This window comes from Pristiophorus japonicus, chromosome 20, assembly GCF_044704955.1.
Source record: "Pristiophorus japonicus isolate sPriJap1 chromosome 20, sPriJap1.hap1, whole genome shotgun sequence".
Classification (NCBI taxonomy): Eukaryota; Metazoa; Chordata; class Chondrichthyes; family Pristiophoridae; genus Pristiophorus; species Pristiophorus japonicus.
In genome coordinates this window covers 30109337-30130439 of record NC_091996.1, presented here as the reverse complement: position 1 = coordinate 30130439, position 21103 = coordinate 30109337, and the positions used below count along the sequence as shown (strand labels likewise).

At 48.2% G+C, this 21103-nt stretch overlaps 1 protein-coding gene across 1 annotated transcript in view; it reads left to right on the top strand.

Annotated features, from left to right (window-relative positions):
* adgrd2 (adhesion G protein-coupled receptor D2) overlaps positions 1-21103 on the top strand; it is a 301296-nt gene that overhangs the window by 71683 nt on the left and 208510 nt on the right. Inside the window, exon 16 of the mRNA XM_070863395.1 lies at positions 7884-8037. Coding sequence (XP_070719496.1) covers positions 7884-8037 — 154 coding nt within the window. The remainder of the gene's footprint in view (positions 1-7883; positions 8038-21103) is intronic.

Here is a 21103-nt window from a genome sequence, read left to right as displayed (position 1 = left end):
AGCAATGGGCATGACCTGGTAGGTGACAAAAGGGGCAATTTCCTACTCACTAACATCCCATTTTTCAGTGTGATGTTAGTGAGTAGGAAATTGCCCCTTTTGCTCATCACTGGCGTTGCGCCCAAGGTCTGCCCGATGCAAGTTTTCATTTAGGTGACCAGTATTCCACCCTCGACACGACCCCTGAAACAGACAGGAGCCTCATTAAAATATTTAAATTGGGTCCAAAGATGTGCTTAGAGCCCTGATGCAATTTTGGTCTTCCGCTAGGAGGTGTCCGCTTCCAATGCTTTGCCCAATGAAAATGACTGTTGAGAGGCCAAGGGACAACTGCAAGCCCCCGAAAAATGGTTTAAAACCAGCGTTTTAAATGAATCTTCCCACCTACTGAAGGAACCTCTGAGCCCCTCCCTGAAATTACCTACCGTCACTCCCCCGCCCCCCAATTGGAAACTTCTGTCTCAGCTCCGAGGAAGAGCTGATGGATATATCACCCCACCTCTCTCCCTGTTGGCGAGATGCCTATCAGGCCGCAGGAGTGGCGAGAGATCGTGGAGCGACGTGATCGGGGCCCAGAAGAGGCGCGAGTTTGGGGCCCAGGAGCAGCACGGGCCAGCCCACACTGCGATATGTGTGCGCTCTAGGTCTGTGCAGCAGAGCTGGTCTCCAGTCGTCTTGGTTAACCCTTGCCACTGGACCAAGACCTAGCTCTGTCAAGCCTGTTGTGCATCTGTAAAGCATGCACTCCCATGTTCCGCCACCAGGGATCTCATCCCCTGAACTCCCAAGGGTTCCCAGCATCCCTTGGGAGCATTGTATATAAGCCGGCCCCTAAGGCCTCCTCCTCACTCTGGAGTGTCTTAATAAAGACTGAGGTCACTGTTACTTTAACCTCCCTGTGTGCAGCCTCATCTGTGTTAGGAACACAACAACTGGCGACGAGTATACGAATCCAACGCAAAGATGCAGCAAACTGTGGGCGAGGACTGGGAAGCCTTTGTCGAACGGCTAGACCGGTACTTTGTAGCCAACGAGCTGGACGGAGAAGGAAGCGCTGCAAAAAGGAGAGTGGTCCTCCTCACGGTCTGCGGGGCACCGACCTACAGCCTCATGAAGAATCTTCTGGCTCTGGTGAAACCCACAGATAAGTCATATGAGGAGCTGTGTACACTGGTTCGGGAGCATCTTAACCCGAGGGAGAGCGTGCTGATGGCGAGGTATCTGTTCTACACGTGCTAGTGATCTGAAGGTCAGGAAGTGGCGAGCTACATCACCGAACTAAGGCGACTTGCAGGACAATGTGAGTTTGATGGCTACCTGGAGCAAATGCTCAGAGACTTTGTTGTACTGGGCATTGGCCACGAGACCATCCTACGAAAACTTTTGACTATAGAGACACCGACCCTCAGTAAGGCCATTGGGATAGCACAAGCATTTATGTCCACCAGTGATAACACCAAACAAATCTCTCAGCACACAAGTGCTTGCAATGTTCATAAATTAACTGGACCTGTGTTTGCGAGCAGAAATGTACAGGGCAGAAACCACGAGTCTGCAACTGCCAGCAGGCCTCAGGTGACCCAGATGACTCAGAATCCACAACAAAGGATGAATGCAAGGCAATTCACACCTTGTTGGCATTGTGGAGCCGCTTCAAAGGTATGTTTGTAAGAGTTGTGGAACAATGGGGCACCTCCAACGAGCTTGCAGCTCGCAAAACCTGCTAACCACCACATGGCAGAGGAAGATCGGTCCATGGTGGATCAAAGCAATTTTGAGCCTCAGAGAGGCGGCAGATGCTGAAGTACACTGGGTGCACACATTTTCGACAAAATGTCCACCTATAATGCTAAACGTAAAATTGAATGGCTTGCCCGTAGCCATGGAACTGGACACTGGCGTTAGCCAATCCATCATGAGTAAAAAGATGTTTGAGAAACTGTGGTGCAACAAGGCACTCAGACCAGCCCTGAGCCCCATCCACACGAAACTGAGAATGTACACCAAAGAGCTCATCACTGTCCTGGGCAGCGCCATGTTCAAGGTCACCTACGAAGTCACGGTGCACGAACTGCCACTCTGGATTGTCACGGGCGATGGCCCCACACTGCTTGGAAGGAGCTGGCTGGGCAAAATCTGCTGGAACTGGGATGACATCCGAGCGCTATCACATGTCGATGAGGCCTCATGTAGCCAGGTTCTTAACAAATTTCCATCCCTTTTTGAGCCAGGCATTGGAAACTTTTCCGGGGCGAAGGTGCGGATCCACTTGGTCCCAGAGGCACGACTCATTCACCACAAGGGGCGAGTGGTACCTCACATGATGAGGGAGAGAGTGGAAATCGAGCTGGACAGGCTGCAACGCGAGGGCATCATCTCCCCAGTGGAATTCAGCAAGTAGACCAGTTCGAGTACTCAAAAGTGATGGCACGGTCAGGATTTGCAGCGATTATAAAGTAACTATTAATCGTTTCTCGCTACAGGACCAATACCTGCTACCTAAGGCAGACCGACCTATTTGTGACATTGGCTGGAGGCAAGACGTTCACCAAGCTCGACCTGACTTCGGCCTACATGATGCAGGAGCTGGAGGAGTCTTCGAAGGACCTCACCTGCATCAACATGCACAAGGGACTGTTCATCTACAACAGATACCCGTTTGGAATTCAGTCGGCTGCAGTGATCTTCCAGAGAAACATGGAGAGCCTACTCAAGTCGGTACCACATACGGTGGTTTTTCAGGACGACATATTGGTCAGGGGTCGGAACACCGTCGAGCACCTACAAAACCTGGAGGAGGTTCTCCAGCGACTGGATCGCGTAGAGCTGCGGCTGAAGAGGCCGAAATGTGTCTTCATGGCAACAGAAGTGGAGTTTTTGGGGAGAAAGATCACGGCGGACGGCATTCGGCCTACAGACGCCAAGACAGATGCTATCAGGAACGTACCCAGGCCACAGAACATCACGGAGCTGCGGTCGTTCCTGGGATTCCTCAATTATTTTGGTAACTTCCTACCGGGGTTAAGCACCCTCTTAGAGCCCCCATATGTGTTATTGCATAAAAGTGAGAACTGGGTATGGGGGAAAAAAACCAAGTAATTGCTTTTGAGAAAGCCAGAAACATTTTATGCTCCAACAAGCTGCTTGTATTGTATAACCCGTGTAAAAGACTTGTGCTAGCATGTGATGCGTCGTCGTACGGAGTCGGGTGTGTATTACAACAAGCTAAAGTTGCGGGGAAGATGCAACCTGTCACTTATGCCTCCAGGAGCTTGTCTAAGGCCAAGAGGGCCTACAGCATGATTGAGAAAGAGGCATTAGCGTGTGTGTTTGGGGTAAAGAAAATGCATCAGTACCTGTTTGGCCTCAAATTTGAGCTGGAAACCGATCACAAGCCCCTCATATCCCTGTTTGCTGAAAACAAGGGGATAAATACTAATGCCTCAGCCCGCATACAAAGGTGGGCACTCATGCTATCAGCGTATAACTATACCATCCGCCACAGACCAGGCACCGAGAACTGTGCAGATACTCAGTCGGCTACCATTGCCCACCACGGGGGTGGAAATGGTGTAGACTGCAAACTTGTTGATGGTGTTGCAGCCCGCAGACATGTTGATAGTCATGGAAGCGTTTGAAAATGATAAATCACCTGTCACGACCTGCCAGATTAGGACTTGGACCAGCCAAGATCCTCTGCTGTCCCTAGTAAAAAAACTGTGTACTGCATTGGAGCTGGGCCAAAATCCCCGTTGAAATGCAAGAGCTAATCGAGCCGTTCCAGCGGCGAAAGGACAAGCTGTCCATTCAGGCAGACTGCCTGTTGTGGGGTAACCGCGTAGTGCTACCCAAAAAGGGCAGGGAGACGTTCATCTCGGATCTCCACAACACACACCCGTGTATAGTAATGATGAAAGCGATAGCCAGATCCCACGTGTGGTGGCCCGGTATCGACTCTGACTTAGAGTCCTGTGTAGGGCAATGCAGCGTGTGTGCTCAGTTGAGCAACACGCCCAGAGAGGCACCACTAAGTTTATGGTCCTGGCCCTCCAGACCATGGTCGAGGATCCAAGTCGACTATGCGGGCCCGTTTCTCGGTAAAATGTTCCTGGTGGTGGTGGATGCTTTTTCAAAATGGATTGAATGTGAAATAATGTCGGGAAGCACCGCCACCGCCACCATTGAAAGCCTGAGGGCCATGTTTGCCACCCATGGCCTGCCTGATATACTGGTCAGTGACAACGGGCCATGTTTTACCAGTGGCGAATTTAAAGAATTCATGACCTGCAATGGGATCAAACATGTCACCTCGGCTCCGTTTAAACCAGCCTCCAATGGGCAGGCAGAGCCGGCAGTACAAACAATCAAACAGAGCCTTAAACGAGTCACAGAAGGCTCACTCCAAACCCACCTGTCTCGAGTACTGCTCAGCTACCGCACGAGACCCCACTCGCTCACAGGGGTGCCCCCGGCTGAGCTACTCATGAAAAGGACACTTAAAACCAGACTCTCGCTGGTTCACCCCAACCTGCATGATCAGGTAGAGAGCAGGCGGCAACAACAAAATGTAAACGATTGTCGCGCCACTATGTCACGGGAAATTGATCTGAATGACCCTGTGTATGTGCTAAACTATGGACATGGTCCCAAGTGGATCATGGGCACGGTGATAGCTAAAGAAGGGAGTAGGTTGTTTGTAGTCAAACTAGACAATGGACAAATTTGCAGAAAGCACCTGGACCAAACGAGGCTGCGGTTCACAGACTGCCCTGAACAACCCACAGCAGACACCACCTTTTTCGAGCCCACAACACACTCACAACGACACCACCCTCGATCAGGAAATTGAACCCATCATGCCCAACAGCCCAGCAAGGCCAGGCACACCCAGCAGTCCTGCAGGGCCAACAAGATGCCAGCCCAGCGAGGGCACAGCCAACACACCAGAGCAGACATTTGTACCGAGGCGGTCCACCAGGGAAAGAAAGGCTCCCGACCGCCTCACCTTGTAAATAGTTTTCACTTTGACTTTGGGAGGGGGAGTGATGTTGTGTATGTGTAAAGCATGCACTCCCATGTTCCGCCACCAGAGAGCGCATCCCCTGAAGTCCAAAGGGATCCCAGCATCCCTTGGGAGCACTGTATATAAGCCAGTCCCTAAGGCCTGTTCCTCACTCTGGAGTGTCTTATTAAAGACTGAGGTCACTGTTACTTTAACCTCCCTGTGTGCAGTCTCATCTGTGTTAGGAACACAATAAACCCCGTGTGGTGCCTGGTGTGCAACGGCCACCTCACGTGAAAAGAATCCACGCACAGGCATCTTCCACCCTTCAACATGTAGTTCGGGATCTGGAATATCGGGTCCTTCATTGAAACACCTGTGAACTCATCCCTTTTTGGCGTGGAAGGAAGTCATCCTCGATACAAGGGACCGTCTATGATAATTTTTATCATCATCATCCTCAAACGAGGATGACTTGCTTCCACGAGTTCACAGGTGTTTCGATGAAGGACCCAATGTTCCAGTCCTGAACTCCAATTGAGGGGGTGGAAGATGCCTGTGCGTGGATTTTTTTTTAGCGTGTGATGACTGTTGCACACCAGCCACCACACGGGCTTGACAGAGCTAGGTCTTGGTCCAGTGACAAGAGTTAACCAAGACGACTGGAGACCTGCTTTAATGGCCCCGTACCCTCATCTGTCGCACTTTTGCCACAAACACTAGCCGCTCCTCTGCCACAAACACTCGCCGCTCCTCCGCCCCGACCTTCCCACTCCTCTGTACCTGGGCCCTGTCGATGTTCCTGCCCACGCTCCAAAACAGCGACCAGGGTTTTGATGACGTCACCCAGTCACCCATCTCAAAATCCTTGGAGCAGCTCGCGCTGGAGGTTGAAGTGGTATGCCGCTCCAGCTTTTTTATAGCCCGACCTGCGGAGCTGTTCTCTCGCTTTATCATACTATCATAGAATTTTACAGCATAGGTCATTCGGCCCAACAGGTCTATGCCAGTGTTTATGCTCCACACGAGTCTCCTCCCACTCTCGAGACCTCATCCATCCTCAGCTCTCTCCCCATTGGCGAGATCCCCAGCTCTCTCCCCATTGGCAAGATCCCCAGCTCTCTCCCCATTGGCGAGATGCCTGTCAGTCTTTGCTCACGCTGCCAACTTGCTGGGTATATTAAAATGAGGCACTACCATGAAAATAGATCTGGCCTCGCACTGGTGACAACATGAGCCGACTGCCCCATCCCGCCTGATGAACACCAAACTCCAAAATCAGCCAAAATGTTTGAAGATCTTAGAGAGAAAAGAGAGGTTAAAAATTAGGTTGTTGTTGGAGCGGACAGAGGTGTTACGTGTGGGCTTTTAGCATAGAGGTTGAAAACAGTGAGTTTGAAAGGCAGAGAGAAACTCTCTGAAAAAAGGGAGCTATTAACAATATTGACAACCGTGGGGGACAGGATGGGTGGTCAAGTGGCCAGGATTTAGCTGGGGAGTAGAAAGAGCTGAGATTTGGGGAGGGCAGGCTAGAGGGGAAAACAAGGGAGAAACTGCAGATTGTGAGGGGACTGACTGTAGATAGTGTTATGTCTGTAATGCACTTATGAATGACTCCACGAGGCAATGTGTTGTACTCAAACTGTAGTGACCTTGGTCCTTTATTCGTAACTCCAGAGTGAGGCACAAGCATGGTGGGCAGCCTTTTATACTGGGCTCTGCACACCTATGCAGATGACCCTCAGGTCTCACACTGCAGTGCCCTCTGATGGACAGCCTCTGTCACAGGGGCAGGAAACCCCGGTCTCCACCTGTTGCACCCTCTAGTGGTGCCACCATAGTATATACACAGTGTAAACTTTATTGATAGTACATCAGGTAACAAGTCTCCATCTTATGCAACCACAAAGTGACTACACAGAGAGTATATCTATAGTCTGCATATATAACAGATAGTGTGGGTGGATGAATGATGGAAGCCAGTAGTGGGGACATAAGAAGAGGAGATAGTGAAGTAGAACAACAAAAATGATTTTTGTAGGTTCTAAATATGCGCCTAAACAGTGGAGTTCACTGATAGGCTGAAGGACATTTTCTGATTTGTTAATTGTGGTAGACTTGTAGTTTAACAGCTCTGAAACTCCTCTGGAAGACTTCCATGTGTGTAGGTGTTGGGGTGGGGAGCAGAGAAGATTCCAGGTTGGGCAGAACCCCTGTCTGCTCCATTGCTACCCCCCTGAGTCCATCCCAAATCCTGAGGTCCGGGTACTTGCATATTGTGGGCGCTGGGTGCCCACCTCACCTTGGGGGGGGGGGGGGGGGGTGGAGGGGAGGGGGCTGATGGCAGGGTGGGTAGTGGGAAAGATTCAACAGTGAAGCTCGGCCGCTGTGTTTGTGGCCTGGCATTGCACGCCCAGGAAGATTTCAACATTTCAAAACGGGAGCTGCTTTCTCTAGAGATTGGTTTCATGAAAGATAACCAGCCCATTAAAGTTCGCATCCCGCGCCCATAGAAACACTGATCCTCGCGATGCACAGGCTAGGACTTCATTCAGATGCAAAAGTATTGTGACCTCGGGGGCTGTGGAATTTAGCAGCTTAATAGTATACAATTATATACATTCTTGCAAAATACTTTGTGCTGCATGTATTACTAAATAAGAGTTAACAATAACTAATTTTTATATGTTAAATCACATATTTGGTAACAAGAGTTTTTGTAGTACTGGCTACAGTTTTATAGAATGTGTATCTAGTTGTAAGAACATATTATTGTTATAGATATCCTTAATTGCCCATCCATTTTTCTCAGTTTTTAGTTAAACTCCTGTATGCAAGTAACTTGGTCTGAGTTGCAGTATGTCTCTATTTTCTCCACTAGGTGGCATGTTCTGTTGTAACTGCAATGCTACATCTACTTTTCATGGCTGCTTTTGCCTGGATGCTCGTGGAAGGAATTCTTCTCTGGAGCAAGGTCGTCACTGTCAATATCAGTGAAGAAAGGAGAATGAAGTATTATTATCTGATAGGTTGGGGTAAAGTATTCTTCATTTCATTTTATTATACAGTACTGTTCCTATTCATTTTTTCTGAAGCCCAGATTTTAACTCTGGGTGAGCGGCGAGCTTTAGGGCTGGCGGGGTGAGCGTCAAGTTGACGTGAGGGGCGGGCCTCATGTAAATAGACCAGGCCTACTTCTGACCAAACCCAGGCCAGCGGGCGGGCAGGTGAGCGCGGCAGGAGGCCTCAGCTGGGGACCTGCGGGGAATGGTCCCTTGCAAGGTGGTAAAGGAGGTGTAGGGGTGTGGGGTGGTTCCCGGCGATCTCAGGAAGCCTGGGGCAAGGAAGGTCAAAGGTTTCCTTGTGGTGCCTGGACCTTTTCGCCCCCCCCGCTGGTCCTGCGGATCTCACACGCCGAGTTTCACTGGCCACGCAGACCTCGTTGCTGCCGGGTTACAGTAGGCTTGGGGTCTAATTGACATCATCAGATCCCGGCTTTTGAATGTAAATGAGTCCCTCGCCTGCCTGCGGTGAGGGCTGCAGATACGCAGCCTGACACCCGCCTATTAAAATGGCGTCTGGCGCATCACACCGGTGTTTGCCATGCTGTCGATATTCTAACCCCTGCATGACCCATTCCCGTCAAGCGCAGCTGATTACATTTGCGGCATTAATGTTCATATCATTTTAACTGGTATAAAGAATTTCAGAAGGCAAAGACAATATTTGCTATCAGCAGTCATTTTCTGACTCAAGTGGAACGTTTTCCGATGCAGCATTTAGGTGACAGCAACTCATTACAAACCATCTTTCAGATTTAATTAACAGGCGCGAAATGTGATTTACATTTGCAGAAGTGAAGCAGGCAAGTCCAAATGTATCTCATATTTTACACCTGGCTATAACCTATTCTGTAAAAATTAGAATAAAGATATCAAAAATAACAAATTTAATTTAATTAAATTTTTTTTTATCATATTGAATTCCTGGAGCAGCCACTTTTTAAAGTGTTTTTACACCATGCTGCAGAAACAAAGTATAATATTACAGTAATTATGCTTCTCAAATGTCAAGAATAGCTGTATTAACATATTAACACTTTAAACAATTCCAGTGGCCTTATCTTCTGCTTCCCCTTTCTCTTCTTTGCCGTTTGTTCTCTCTTCTATTTTCAAATTGGCTTCCAGTGGATTGAAACTTGGTTCCAAAGGCCATAAAGGTTGACCTATTTATGTCATTAGATATAACAAGGTCAAAACAGATACACTGCTTTGAGTACTGTTGAGGGGGATGACTCATCAGGGGAGAGCAGCAGCAGCCAAGTTCATGGCACCGTGGTTGGCTCTGCTGCACAGGAGGGCAGGAAAAAGAGTGGGAGAGCTATAGTGATAGGGGATTCGATTGTAAGGGGAATAGATAGACGTTTCTGCGGCCGCAACCGAGACTCCAGGATGGTATGTTGGCTCCCTGGTGCAAGGGTCAAGGATGTCTCGGAGCGGCTGCAAGATATTCTAAAAAGGGAGGGTGAATAGCCAGTTGTTGTGGTACATATAGGTACCAACGATCTAGATAAAAAACGGGGTGAGGTCCTACGAGACGAATTTAGCGAGCTAGGAGTTAAATTAAAAAGTAGGACCTCAAAAGTAGTAATCTCAGGATTGCTACCAGTGCCACGTGCTAGTCAGAGTAGGAATCGCAGGATAGCTCAGATGAATACGTGGCTTGAGCAGTGGTGCAGCAGGGAGGGATTCAAATTCCTGGGGCATTGGAACCGGTTCTGGGGGAGGTGGGACCAGTACAAACCGGACGGTCTGCACCTGGGCAGGACCGGAACCAATGTCCTAGGGGGAGTGTTTGCTAGTGCTGTTTGGGAAGAGTTAAACTAATATGGCAGGGGGCTGGGAACCTATGCAGGGAGACAGAGGGAAACAAAATGGAGACAGAAGCAAAAGATAGAAAGGAGAAAAGTAAAAGTGGAGGGCAGAGAAACCCTAGGCAAAAAGGGCCACTTTACAGCAAAATTCTAAAGGGTCAAAGTGTGTTAAAAAGACAGACCTGAAGGCTCTGTGCCTCAATGCGAGGAGTATTCGGAATAAGGTGGACGAATTAACTGCGCAGATAGCAGTTAACGGGTATGATGTAATTGGCATCACGGAGACATGGCTCCAGGGTGATCAAGGCTGGGAACTCAACATCCAGGGATATTCAACATTTAGGAAGGATAGACAGAAAGGAAAAGGAGGAGGGGTGGCGTTGCTGTTTAAAGAGGAAATTAATGCAATTGTAAGGAAGGACATTAGCTTGGATGATGTGGAATCGGTATGGGTGGAGCTAAGGAATACCAAAGGGCAGAAAATGCAAGTGGGAGTTGTGTACAGGCAATGTAGTAGTAGTGAGGTTGGGGACAGCATCAAACAAGAAATAAGGGATGTGTGCAATAGAGGTACAACTATTGATTGGGCTAACCTAACTGGTAGCAATGCGGTGGAGGAGGATTTCCTGGAGTGTATTAGGGATGGTTTTCTCGACCAATATGTTGAGCAACCAACCAGAGAGCTGGCCCTCCTAGACTGGGTGATATGCAATCAGAAGGGACTAATGAGCAATGTTGTTATGCGAGGCCCCTTGGGGAAGAGTGACCATAATATGGTAGAATTCTTTATTGAGATGAAGAGTGACAAAGTTAATCCAGAAACTAGGGTCCTGAACTTAAGGAAAGGCAACTTTGACAATATGAGGTGCGAATTGGCGAAATGAGTCTGGCAAATGATACTTAAAGGGTTGACGGTGGATAGGCAATGGCAAACTTTTAAAGATCATATGGACGAACTTCAACAATTGTACATCCTTGTCTGGAGTAAAAATAAAACGGGGAAGGTGGCTCAACCGTGGCTAACAAGGGAAATTAAGGATAGTGTTAAATCCAAGGAAGAGGCATACAAATTAGCCAGAAAAAGCAGCAAACCGGAGGACGGGGAGAAATTTAGGATTCAGCAGAGGAGGACAAAGGGTTTAATTAAGAGGGGGAAAATAGAGTACGAGAGGAAGCTTGCCGGAAACATAAAAAAATGACTGCAAAAGCTTCTATAGATATGTGAAGAGAAAAAAATTAGTGAAATAAACATGGGTCCCTTGCAGTCGGATTCGGGTGAATTTATAATGGGGAACAAAGAAATGGCAGACCAATTGAACAAGTATTTTGGTTCTGTCTTCACAAAGGAAGACACAAATAACTTTCCGGATACTAGAGGACCGAGGGTCTAGTGAGCAGGAGGAACTGAAGGATATCCTTATCAGGCGGGAAATTGTGTTAGGGAAATTGACGGGATTGAAGGCTGATAAATCCCCAGGGCCTGATAGTCTACATCCCAGAGTACTTAAGGAAGTGGCCCTAGAAATAGTGGATGCATTAGTGATCATTTTCCAGCAGTCTATCGACTCTGGATCAGTTCCTATGGACTGGAGGGTTGTTAATGTAACACCACTCTTTTAAAAAGGAGGGAGAGAGAAAACGGGTAATTATAGACCGGTTAGCCTAACATGAGTAGTGGGGAAAATGTTGGAATCAATCATTGAGGATGAAATAGCAGCGCATTTGGAAAGCAATGACAGGATCGGTCCAAGTCAGCATGGATTTATGAAAGGGAAATCATGCTTGACGAATCTTCTGGAATTTTTTGAGGATGTAACTAGTAGAGTGGACAAGGGAGAATCAGTGGATGTGGTGTATTTGGACTTTCAAAAGGCTTTTGACAAGGTCCCATACAAGAGATTGGCGTGCAAAATCAAAGCACATGGTATTGGGGGTAATGTACTGACGTGGATAGAGAACTGGCTGCCAGACAGGAAGCAGAGAGTCTGGATAAACGGGTCCTTTTCAGAATGGCAGGCAGTAACTAGTGGAGTGCCGCAGGGCTCGGTGCTGGGATCCCAGCTCTTTACAATATATATTAATGATTTAGATGATGGAATTGAGTGTAATATCTCCAAGTTTGCAGATGACACTAAACTGGGTGGCGGTGTGAGCTGTGAGGAGGACGCTAAGAGGCTGCAGGGTGACGTGGACAGGTTAGGTGACTGGGCAAATGCATGGCAGATGCAGTATAATGTGGATAAATGTGAGGTTATCCACTTTGGGGGCAAAAACACAAAGGCAGAATATTATCTGAATGGCGGCAGATTAGGAAAAAGGGAGGTGTAGCGGGACCTGGGTGTCATAGTTCATCAGTCCTTGAAAGTTGGCATGCAAGTACAGCAGGCAGTGAAGAAGGCAAATGGTATGTTGGCCTTCATAGCAAGGGGATTTGAGTATAGGAGCAGGAAAGACTTACTGCAGTTGTACAAGGCCTTGGTGAAGCCTCACCTGGAATATTGTGTTCAGTTTTGGCCTGATAATCTGAGGAAGAATGTTCTTGCTATTGAGGGAGTGCAGCGAAGGTTCACCAGACTGATTCCAGGGATGGCTGGACTGACATATGAGGAGAGACTGGATCAACTGGGCCTTTATACTCTGGAGTTTAGAAGGATGAAAGGGGATCTCATAGAAACATATAAGATTCTGACAGGACTGGACAGGTTAGATGCGGGAAGAATGTTCTCGATGTTGGGGAAGTCCAGAACCAGGGGACACAGTCTTAGGATAAGTGGCAGGCCATTTAGGACTGAGATGAGGAGAAACTTCTTCACTCAGAGAGTTGTTAACCTGTGAAATTCCCTGCCGCAGAGAGTTGTTGATGGCATTTCATTGGATATATTCAAGAGGGAGTTAGAAATGGCCCTTATGGCTAAAGGGATCAGGGAGTATGGAGAGAAAGCAGGAAAGGGGTACTGAGGGAATGATCAGCCATGATCGTATTGAATGGTGGTGCGGGCTCGAAGGGCCGAATGGCCTACTCCTGCACCTATTTTCTATGTTTCTATGTAAAGTCAATATCTGACTGATTTTTGAAGTGTCAAACTGAGAGTATTATCCTGTAAATGACCCTGACAGCACCATTATGCTATTACAAGATAACTTTGCAGCGGTTGAAGAGTTAAATCTGGTGTAAAGAAACATTCCGTATTGGCTGCCATCGTTAGGAGTACAGGGTGTACATTAATGTTAGCACATTATTGCTTCTCTACAAGGGTGATCTATTTGAAAAACCCTTTTTAATGGTGTTTAAGTATTAAATTCATGGGTTTATCTCAACCCCAAATAAATCTTGATTGATCGTAATCGTAGATAGATAGATTTTCGACAGGTTTGCGACCAGTTTTCCATCTAGATGGGGTGCAAAAACGACTTTTTGTCGCTAAACATCTTGCGCCCGGACGGAAATTTCAGCGGTGGCTTTGCGGCGGCGCTAAAACTTAGCGCCTGCCCATGGTTTTACTGTTTGGATGATGTCAATCGGCGTGTAATGCTACACTATCGCCCCGGGCAGAAAATGCGGCAATATCGCCCGATTTACCGTCCACCTGGGAACCAGTCGGACCCAGAGCACGCCCAGTGCTAATGGCGCCATTTTGAAAACTGAGCAGAAGTTCAATGCATAAAAGGATTTGGAGAAGGAAGGCTGCGTTTTACTCAGTGAAGTTTTATATGAGTTATAGTTCATTTTAAAGGATATGTAGGAACATTTAAAAAAAATGGGGGCTATATTATTATTCCTGGCTGGCTGCTGTATTTATGCAGTGTCGAGCTGGAAGAAGACTTATTGATGAGCATTTTGAGCGTAATCGAAGAGGTCGCAAACGTATGGAGAGAAGGCCTTACCTCCCACGAGTTTACAGGGAACAGCGCTCATACTTGCAGCTCTCTGACGCACAGTACATTAGAAGGCTGTGCTTCCGAAAATAGACATTCACAGAGCTATGCCAACTCATACAGGCAAACCTACAGCCTACCAGCAGCAACAGGACGGCACTACCCGCGGAGGTGAAGGTGACTGCGGCACTTGCCTTCTATGCCTCCGGCTCTTTTCAGGCATCAGCAGGAGATATATGCTCTATCTCGCAGTACGCTACACAGTGCTGCATTTGCTAGATGACTACTGCACTGTACGCACACAGGATGGACTTCATAAGGTTCCCAATGACCAAAGAGGCACAGAATGAGAGGGCTGTAGGTTTTGGACGAATTGCTGGTTTCCCCAAGGTTCAAGGTGCCATTGACTATACGCACATCGCCCTGCAAGCACCTTTACTCAATCGAGAGGTTTACCGAAACCGAAAGGGACTCCAGTCCATGAATGTACAGATCGTCTGCGACCATACGTAGCGCATCATGGCAGTCAATGCCCAATATCCAGGGAGCATCCATGATGCTTTCATCTTGCATGAGAGCAGTGTTTCACGCATGTTCCAGTGTCAACCACAAGGCCAGAGCTGGATGCTGGAGGACAAAGGTTACAGCCTCACCACCTGGCTCATGAACCCCCTCCGGAACCCTCAGACAGAAGCCGAGCATCGTTATAATGAGAGCCATGCAGCCACACACAATATCGTCGAACATACAATTGGAGTGCTCAAGCAGCGCTTCCAATGCTTGGACCACTCAGCAGGTCTCTGAGTTCATTATGGTGTGCAGCATGCTACATAACTTAGCCATCATGAGGGGACAGGACTTGCCACTGGGGATCGCAGGACCACCTCAGGAGAGAGGGGAAGAGGAGGAGGAGGAGGACGAGGAGCCTGGCGAGGAACCCATGACAACACCACCACCCGCACTGCCACCACAGGGGAAGCCTCGTGCAGCTTTCGCCACTGCAAAAGCCTTATGTCAGCAGCTCATAATTGAATGCTTTGCTTGAAGAGTGAACGACACATTTGACCGTTGCCTGGCAACTTTATCCCACCATGTTAACTATTCACCCTCTTATTCTGCAAATGAGACACCACACAGGAATGGTTAAGGTGAACAAAAGAATTTATTAAATGTTGTAAACGTAATTGAGAAACTTGAATAAAATTTAGTAAATATTGTGAACTTTTATAACGTAACAGAATTGGGAAACTTTCAAAACTTTTATAAAATAGCAACAACAACGCCTGCACCGAACGTCTTTTACCTCCGGCCTCCCCTCCACCCCTCCTCACCCTAACCGCCCCCTCCCCCCCCCACCCCCCGCCGCCCTAACACCCCTCCCTCGCGTCATGACCCTACCCAAGTTGCCACCAAGAGTTTGTGCAGCAAGGCGGCCAGCATCCTGCTGTATTGGAGGGAGAGACAATGGAGACGCCATATGTGGATCCAGTGGAGAAGCTCAGGGTACGGAAGGCCCGGCTTCTGACTGACGAGCCTCTTGCTCGGCGTCGCCACTCACAGGTGGTGTGGGTCTGGGTGTGACACTGGGGACTGCAGTGTCACTGATGGAGGCCATCAATAGCGCGTGGGCATTGACAGCCTCGCGCCGAAAATCTGTGACCTGACCTCCGTCATGGTCGCAGATAGTGTCGCGATGCTTGCGGGAATCCTACCCACTACCTCTAGGAGTTGTCGGGTGAGCTGGACGCTCTCCATGGACAGTCCCATCATGTCCAGTTGTGCGTCCGCCTGTCTGTCAGCAGGCTTTGCTGACTCACCCTCTGGAGAGATGGCATACGGGATTGAACCCCGGGAGTGCGCTGCTGCACACCACTAGTACTTGGGGCCTCTGATGGCTCAAAGCCTGGGAATGTTTCTTCCTCAGGCGAGGCGTTGTCCGGAGGAAAAAGAGGTGTTGAGTGCATCGGCCTCCCCGCCCCCCCCCCCCCCCGCCGCCCTCACTTCCACCACTCCCCCCCCACCTCCGCCCCCCTCTTCTCCCCAGAGTAGGCTGCGCCGTCCGCTTCTCTCCTTCAAGTTATAAGAACATAAGAACATAAGAATTAGGAACAGGAGTAGGCCATCTAGCCCCTCGAGCCTGCTCCGCCATTCAATAAGATCATGGCTGATCTGGTCGTGGACTCAGCTCCACTTACCCGCCCTCTCCCCGTAACCCTTAATTCCCTTATTGGTTAAAAATCTATCTATCTTTGACTTGAAAACATTCAATGAGCTTGCCTCAACTGCTTCCTTGGGCAGAGAATTCCACAGATTCACAACCCTCCGGGAGAAGAAATTCTTTCTCAACTCGGTTTTAAATTGGCTCCTCCGTATTTTGAGGCTGTGCCCCCTAGTTCTAGTCTCCCCTACCAGTCGAAACAACCTCTCTGCCTCTATCTTGTCTATCCCTTTCATGATTTTCAATGTTTCTATAAGATCACTCCTCATCCTTCTCAACTCCAACGAGTAAAGACCCAGTCTACTCAATCTATCATCATAAGGTAACCCCCTCATTTCTGGAATCAACCTAGTGAATCGTCTCTGTACCCCTTCCAAAGCTAGTATATCCTTCCTTAAGTAAGGTGACCAAAACTGCACGCAGTACTCCAGGTACGGCCTTACCAATACCTTATACAGTTGCAGCAGGACCTCCCTGCTTTTGTACTCCATCCCTCTCGCAATGAAGGCCAACATTCCATTCGCCTTCCTGGTTACCTGCTGCACCTGCAAACTAACCTTTTGGGATTCATGCACAAGGACCCCCAGGTCCCTCTGCACCACAGCATGTTGTAATTTCTCCCCATTCCAATAATATTCCCTTTTACTGTTTTTTTTCCCAAGGTGGATGACCTCACACTTTCCGACATTGTATTCCATCTGCCAAACCTTAGCCCATTCGCTTAACCTATCCAAATCTCCTTGAAGCCTCTCTGAGTCCTCTACACAACCCGCTTTCCCACTAATCTTAGCATCATCTGCAAATTTTGTTGCACTACACTCTGTCCCCTCTTCTAGGTCATCTATGTATATTGTAAACAGTTGTGGTCCCAGCACTGATCCCTGTGGCACACCACTAACCACTAATTTCCAAACGGAAAAGGACCCATTTATCCCGACTCTCTGCTTTCTGTTCGCTATTCTGTCCAATTCTCTATCCCTGCTAATATATTTCCTCCGACGCCATGTACCTCTATCTTCTGCAGTAACCTTTTGTGTGGCACCTTATCGAATGCCTTTTGGAAATCTCAATACACCACATCCATCGGTACACCTCTATCCACCATGCTCGTTATATCCTCAAAGAATTCCAGTAAGTTAGTTAAACATGATTTCCCCTTCATGAATCCATGCTGCGTCTGCTTGATTGCACTATTCCTATCTAGATGTCCCGCTATTTCTTCCTTAATGATAGTTTCAAGCATTTTCCCCATGACAGATGTTAAACTAACCGGCCTATAGTTACCTGCCTTTTGCGTGCCCCCTTTTTTAAACAGAGGCGTTACATTAGCTGCTTTCCAATCCGCTGGTACCTCACCAGAGTCCAGAGAATTTTGGTAGATTATAACGAATGCATCTGCTATAACTTCTGCCATCTCTTTTAATACCCTGGGATGCATTTCATCAGGACCAGGGGACTTGTCTACCTTCAGTCCCATTAGCCTGTCCAGTACTACCCCCCTAGTGATAGTGATTGTCTCAAGGTCCTTCCTTCCCACATTCCTGTGGCCTGCAATTTTTGGCATGGTTTTTGTGTCTTCCATTGTGAAGACGGAAGCAAAATAATTGTTTAAGGTCTCAGCCATTTCCACATTTCCCATTATTAAATCCCCCTTTTCATCTTCTAAGGGACCAACATTTACTTTAGTCACTCTTTTCCATTTTATATATCTGTAAAAGCTTTTACTATCTGTTTTTATGTTTTGCCCAAGTTTACCTTCGTAATCTATCTTCCCTTTCTTTATTGCTTTTTTAGTAATTCTTTGCTGTTGCTTAAAATGTTCCCAATCCTCTAGTTTCCCATTAACCTTGGCCACCTTATACGCATTGGTCTTTGATTTGATACTTTCCTTTATTTCCTTGGTTATCCACGACTGGTTATCCCTTCTCTTGCCGCCCTTCTTTTTCACTGGAATATATTTTTGTTGCGCACTATGAAAGAGCTCCTTAAAAGTCCTCCACTGTTCCTCAATTGTGCCACCGTTTAGTCTGAGTTTCCAGTCTACTTTAGCCAACTCTGCCCTCATCCCACTGTAGTCCCCTTTGTTTAAGCATAGTACGCTCGTTTCTGACACAAGTTCCTCATCCTCAATCTGTATTACAAATTCAACCATATTGTGATCACTCATTCCGAGAGGATCTTTTACTAGGAGATCATTTATTTTTCCTGTCTCATTACACAGGACCAGATCTAAGATGGCTTGCTTCCTTGTAGGTTCTGTTACATACTGTTCTAAGAAACAATCCCGTATGCATTCTATGAATTCCTCCTCCAAGCTACCCCGTGCGATTTGATTTGACCAATCGATATGTAGGTTAAAATCCCCTATGATTACTGCCGTTCCTTTTTCACATGCCTCCATTATTCCCTTGATTATTGCCCGCCCCACCATGAAGTTATTATTTGGGGGCCTATAAACTACGCCCACCAGTGACTTTTTCCCCTTACTATCTCTAATCTCCACCCACAATGATTCAACATTTTGTTCATTGGAGCCAATATCATCCCTCACAACTGCCCTGATATCATCTTTTATTAACAGAGCTACCCCACCTCCTTTCCCTTCTTGCCTATCTTTCCAAATCGTCAGATACCCCTGTATGTTTAATTCCCAGTCTTGGCCACCCTGCAACCATGTTTCTGTAATGGCCACCAAATCATACCCATTTGTAATGATTTGTGCCGTCAACTCATTTACTTTATTTCAAATGCTGCGTGCATTTAGGTAGAGTGTTTTCATCCTAGTTTTTAAACCATGATTTTTAGTTTTGACCCCTCCTGCAGCCCTTTTATATTCGGTGGCCCTTTTTGTTTCTTGCTTTTGGTTTCTCTGCCCTCCACTTTTACTCATCTCTTTTCTGTCTTTTTTGTTTTTGTCTCCTTTTTGTTTCCCTCTGTCTCCCTGTATTGGTTCCCATCCCCCTGCCATATTAGTTTCACTCCTCACCAACAGCACTAGCAAACACTCCCCTTAGGACATTGGTTCCGGTCCTGCCCAAGTGCAGACCGTCCAGTTTGTATTGGTCCCACCTCCCCCAGAACCTGTTCCAATGCCACATGAATTTGAATCCCTCCCTGCTGCACCACTGCTCAAGCCACGTATTCATCTGAGCTATCCTGCGATTCCTACTCTGACTAGCACGTGGCACTGGTAGCAATCCCGAGATTACTACTTTTGAGGTCCTACTTTTTAATTTAGCTCCTAGCTCCTTAAATTCGTCTCGTAGGACCTCATCCATTTTTTTACCTATGTCGTTGGTACCAATGTGCACCACGACAACTGGCTGTTCTCCCTCCCTTTTTGGAATGTCCTGCACTCGCTCGTAGACATCCTTGACCCTTGCACCAGGGAGGCAACATACCATCCTGGAGTCTCGGTTGCGGCTGCAGAAACGTCTATCTATTCCCGTTATGATTGAATCCCCTATCACTATTGCTCTCCCACTCTTTTTCCTGCCCTCCTGTGCAACAGAGCCAGCCACGGTGCCATGAACTTGGCTGCTGCTGCTCTCCCCTGATGAGTCATCCCCCCCAACAGCACTCAAAGCAGTGTATCTGTTTTGCAGGGGGATGACCAGATGGGACCCCTGCACTACCTTCTTTGTACTACTCTTCCTGCTGGTCTTCCATTCCCTAGCTGGCTGTGGATCCTTCTCATGCGGTAAGCCCAACTCACTACACGTGCCACTTATGTCATTCTCAGCATCGTGGATACTCCAGAGTGAATCCACCCTCAGCTCCAATTCCGCAACGCGGTCTGTCAGGAGATGGAGGCGGATACACTTCTCACACACGTCGTCGTCAGGGACACCGGAAGTGTCCCTGAGTTCCCACATGGTACAGGAGGAGCATAACACGTGACCAAGCTCTCCTGCCATGCCTTAACCCTTAGATACCATTAAATTGGTAACAACAATGTTACAGTTTACTTACTGATATAAAAAAGAAAAAGAAAAAAGAAGAAAAGCTACTCACCAATCACCAGCCAATCACTTACCCCTTTGGCTGTGACGTCACCTTTTGATTCCTTTCTACTTCTTTTTTGCCTTCTCTCCCCGCTGGAGCTGCACAAGTACGCCTTTATAGGCCTCACCACGCTGCTCCCGCCGCTCATCAACTGCTGCTACCTGTGGAACACCCGCTGGGCCTTTTATAGGCCGCTCCGACGCTGCTCCCGCCTCTCACCAACTGCCGCTGCCTGTGGAACACCCGCTGGGCCTTTTATAGGCTGCTCCCGCCTCTCACCGACTGCCGCTGCCTGTGGAACACCCGCTGGGCCTTTTATAGGCCGCTCCGACGCTGCTCCCGCCTCTCACCGACTGCCACGTGCTTGTCCTCCTGCTCCCCACCACCCCGCCCCCCCAACATGACGGCCTGAGGTGGAGGCTTCCATTGAAGGATTTGTCACATGTGACTCCTCATCTGGAAGTAGAAAACAACAGACGAGTGGTTAGTAGCAGGGGAAGGAGCAGGATGACATGAGTAAGGTCACATTGCACAGGCTCATTTGAAGAACCACCGCTACCCCATTATATGTAGTCCACAGACACTGCAACACATTGCCCCAATCCTAGTCCACAGACACTACATCACATTGCCCCAACCCTAGTCCACTGACACTACATCACATTGCCCCAACCCTAGCCCACAGACACTACATTGCCACAACTCAGCCCGGGCAGTGTGTAGGACTTACCCTCACTATCGAACGGGGGATCAGCACCCCCACGGGCAGAAGCCTCCCTGAGACACCGATCAAACCAACCACTTTCCTCGATGTCTGTCAGAGGCATGCTTCTGGATGGACCACCGCCTGTCCGCCGCTGCTCCCGGTGATTGTGGGACTTCTTTCCCTGCAAAGATGACAATGGGAATGGTTACCAGAGGGCCCTTGTGGCACACAGATAGCCACCAAAGCATTTATACCATACTGTATGCATTTAATGGCAGCCCTATACATGAGTCTTCTGCATGTGGGGTCAGAGTGGGAAAGGACCCTGCAACGGCTCGCACCTACCCTGGGCTGAAAGGACCCTGCACCGACCTCAGGGCCTTGCCGACTCCCCAGAGCAATACAGGAGACCATCATAGGTGG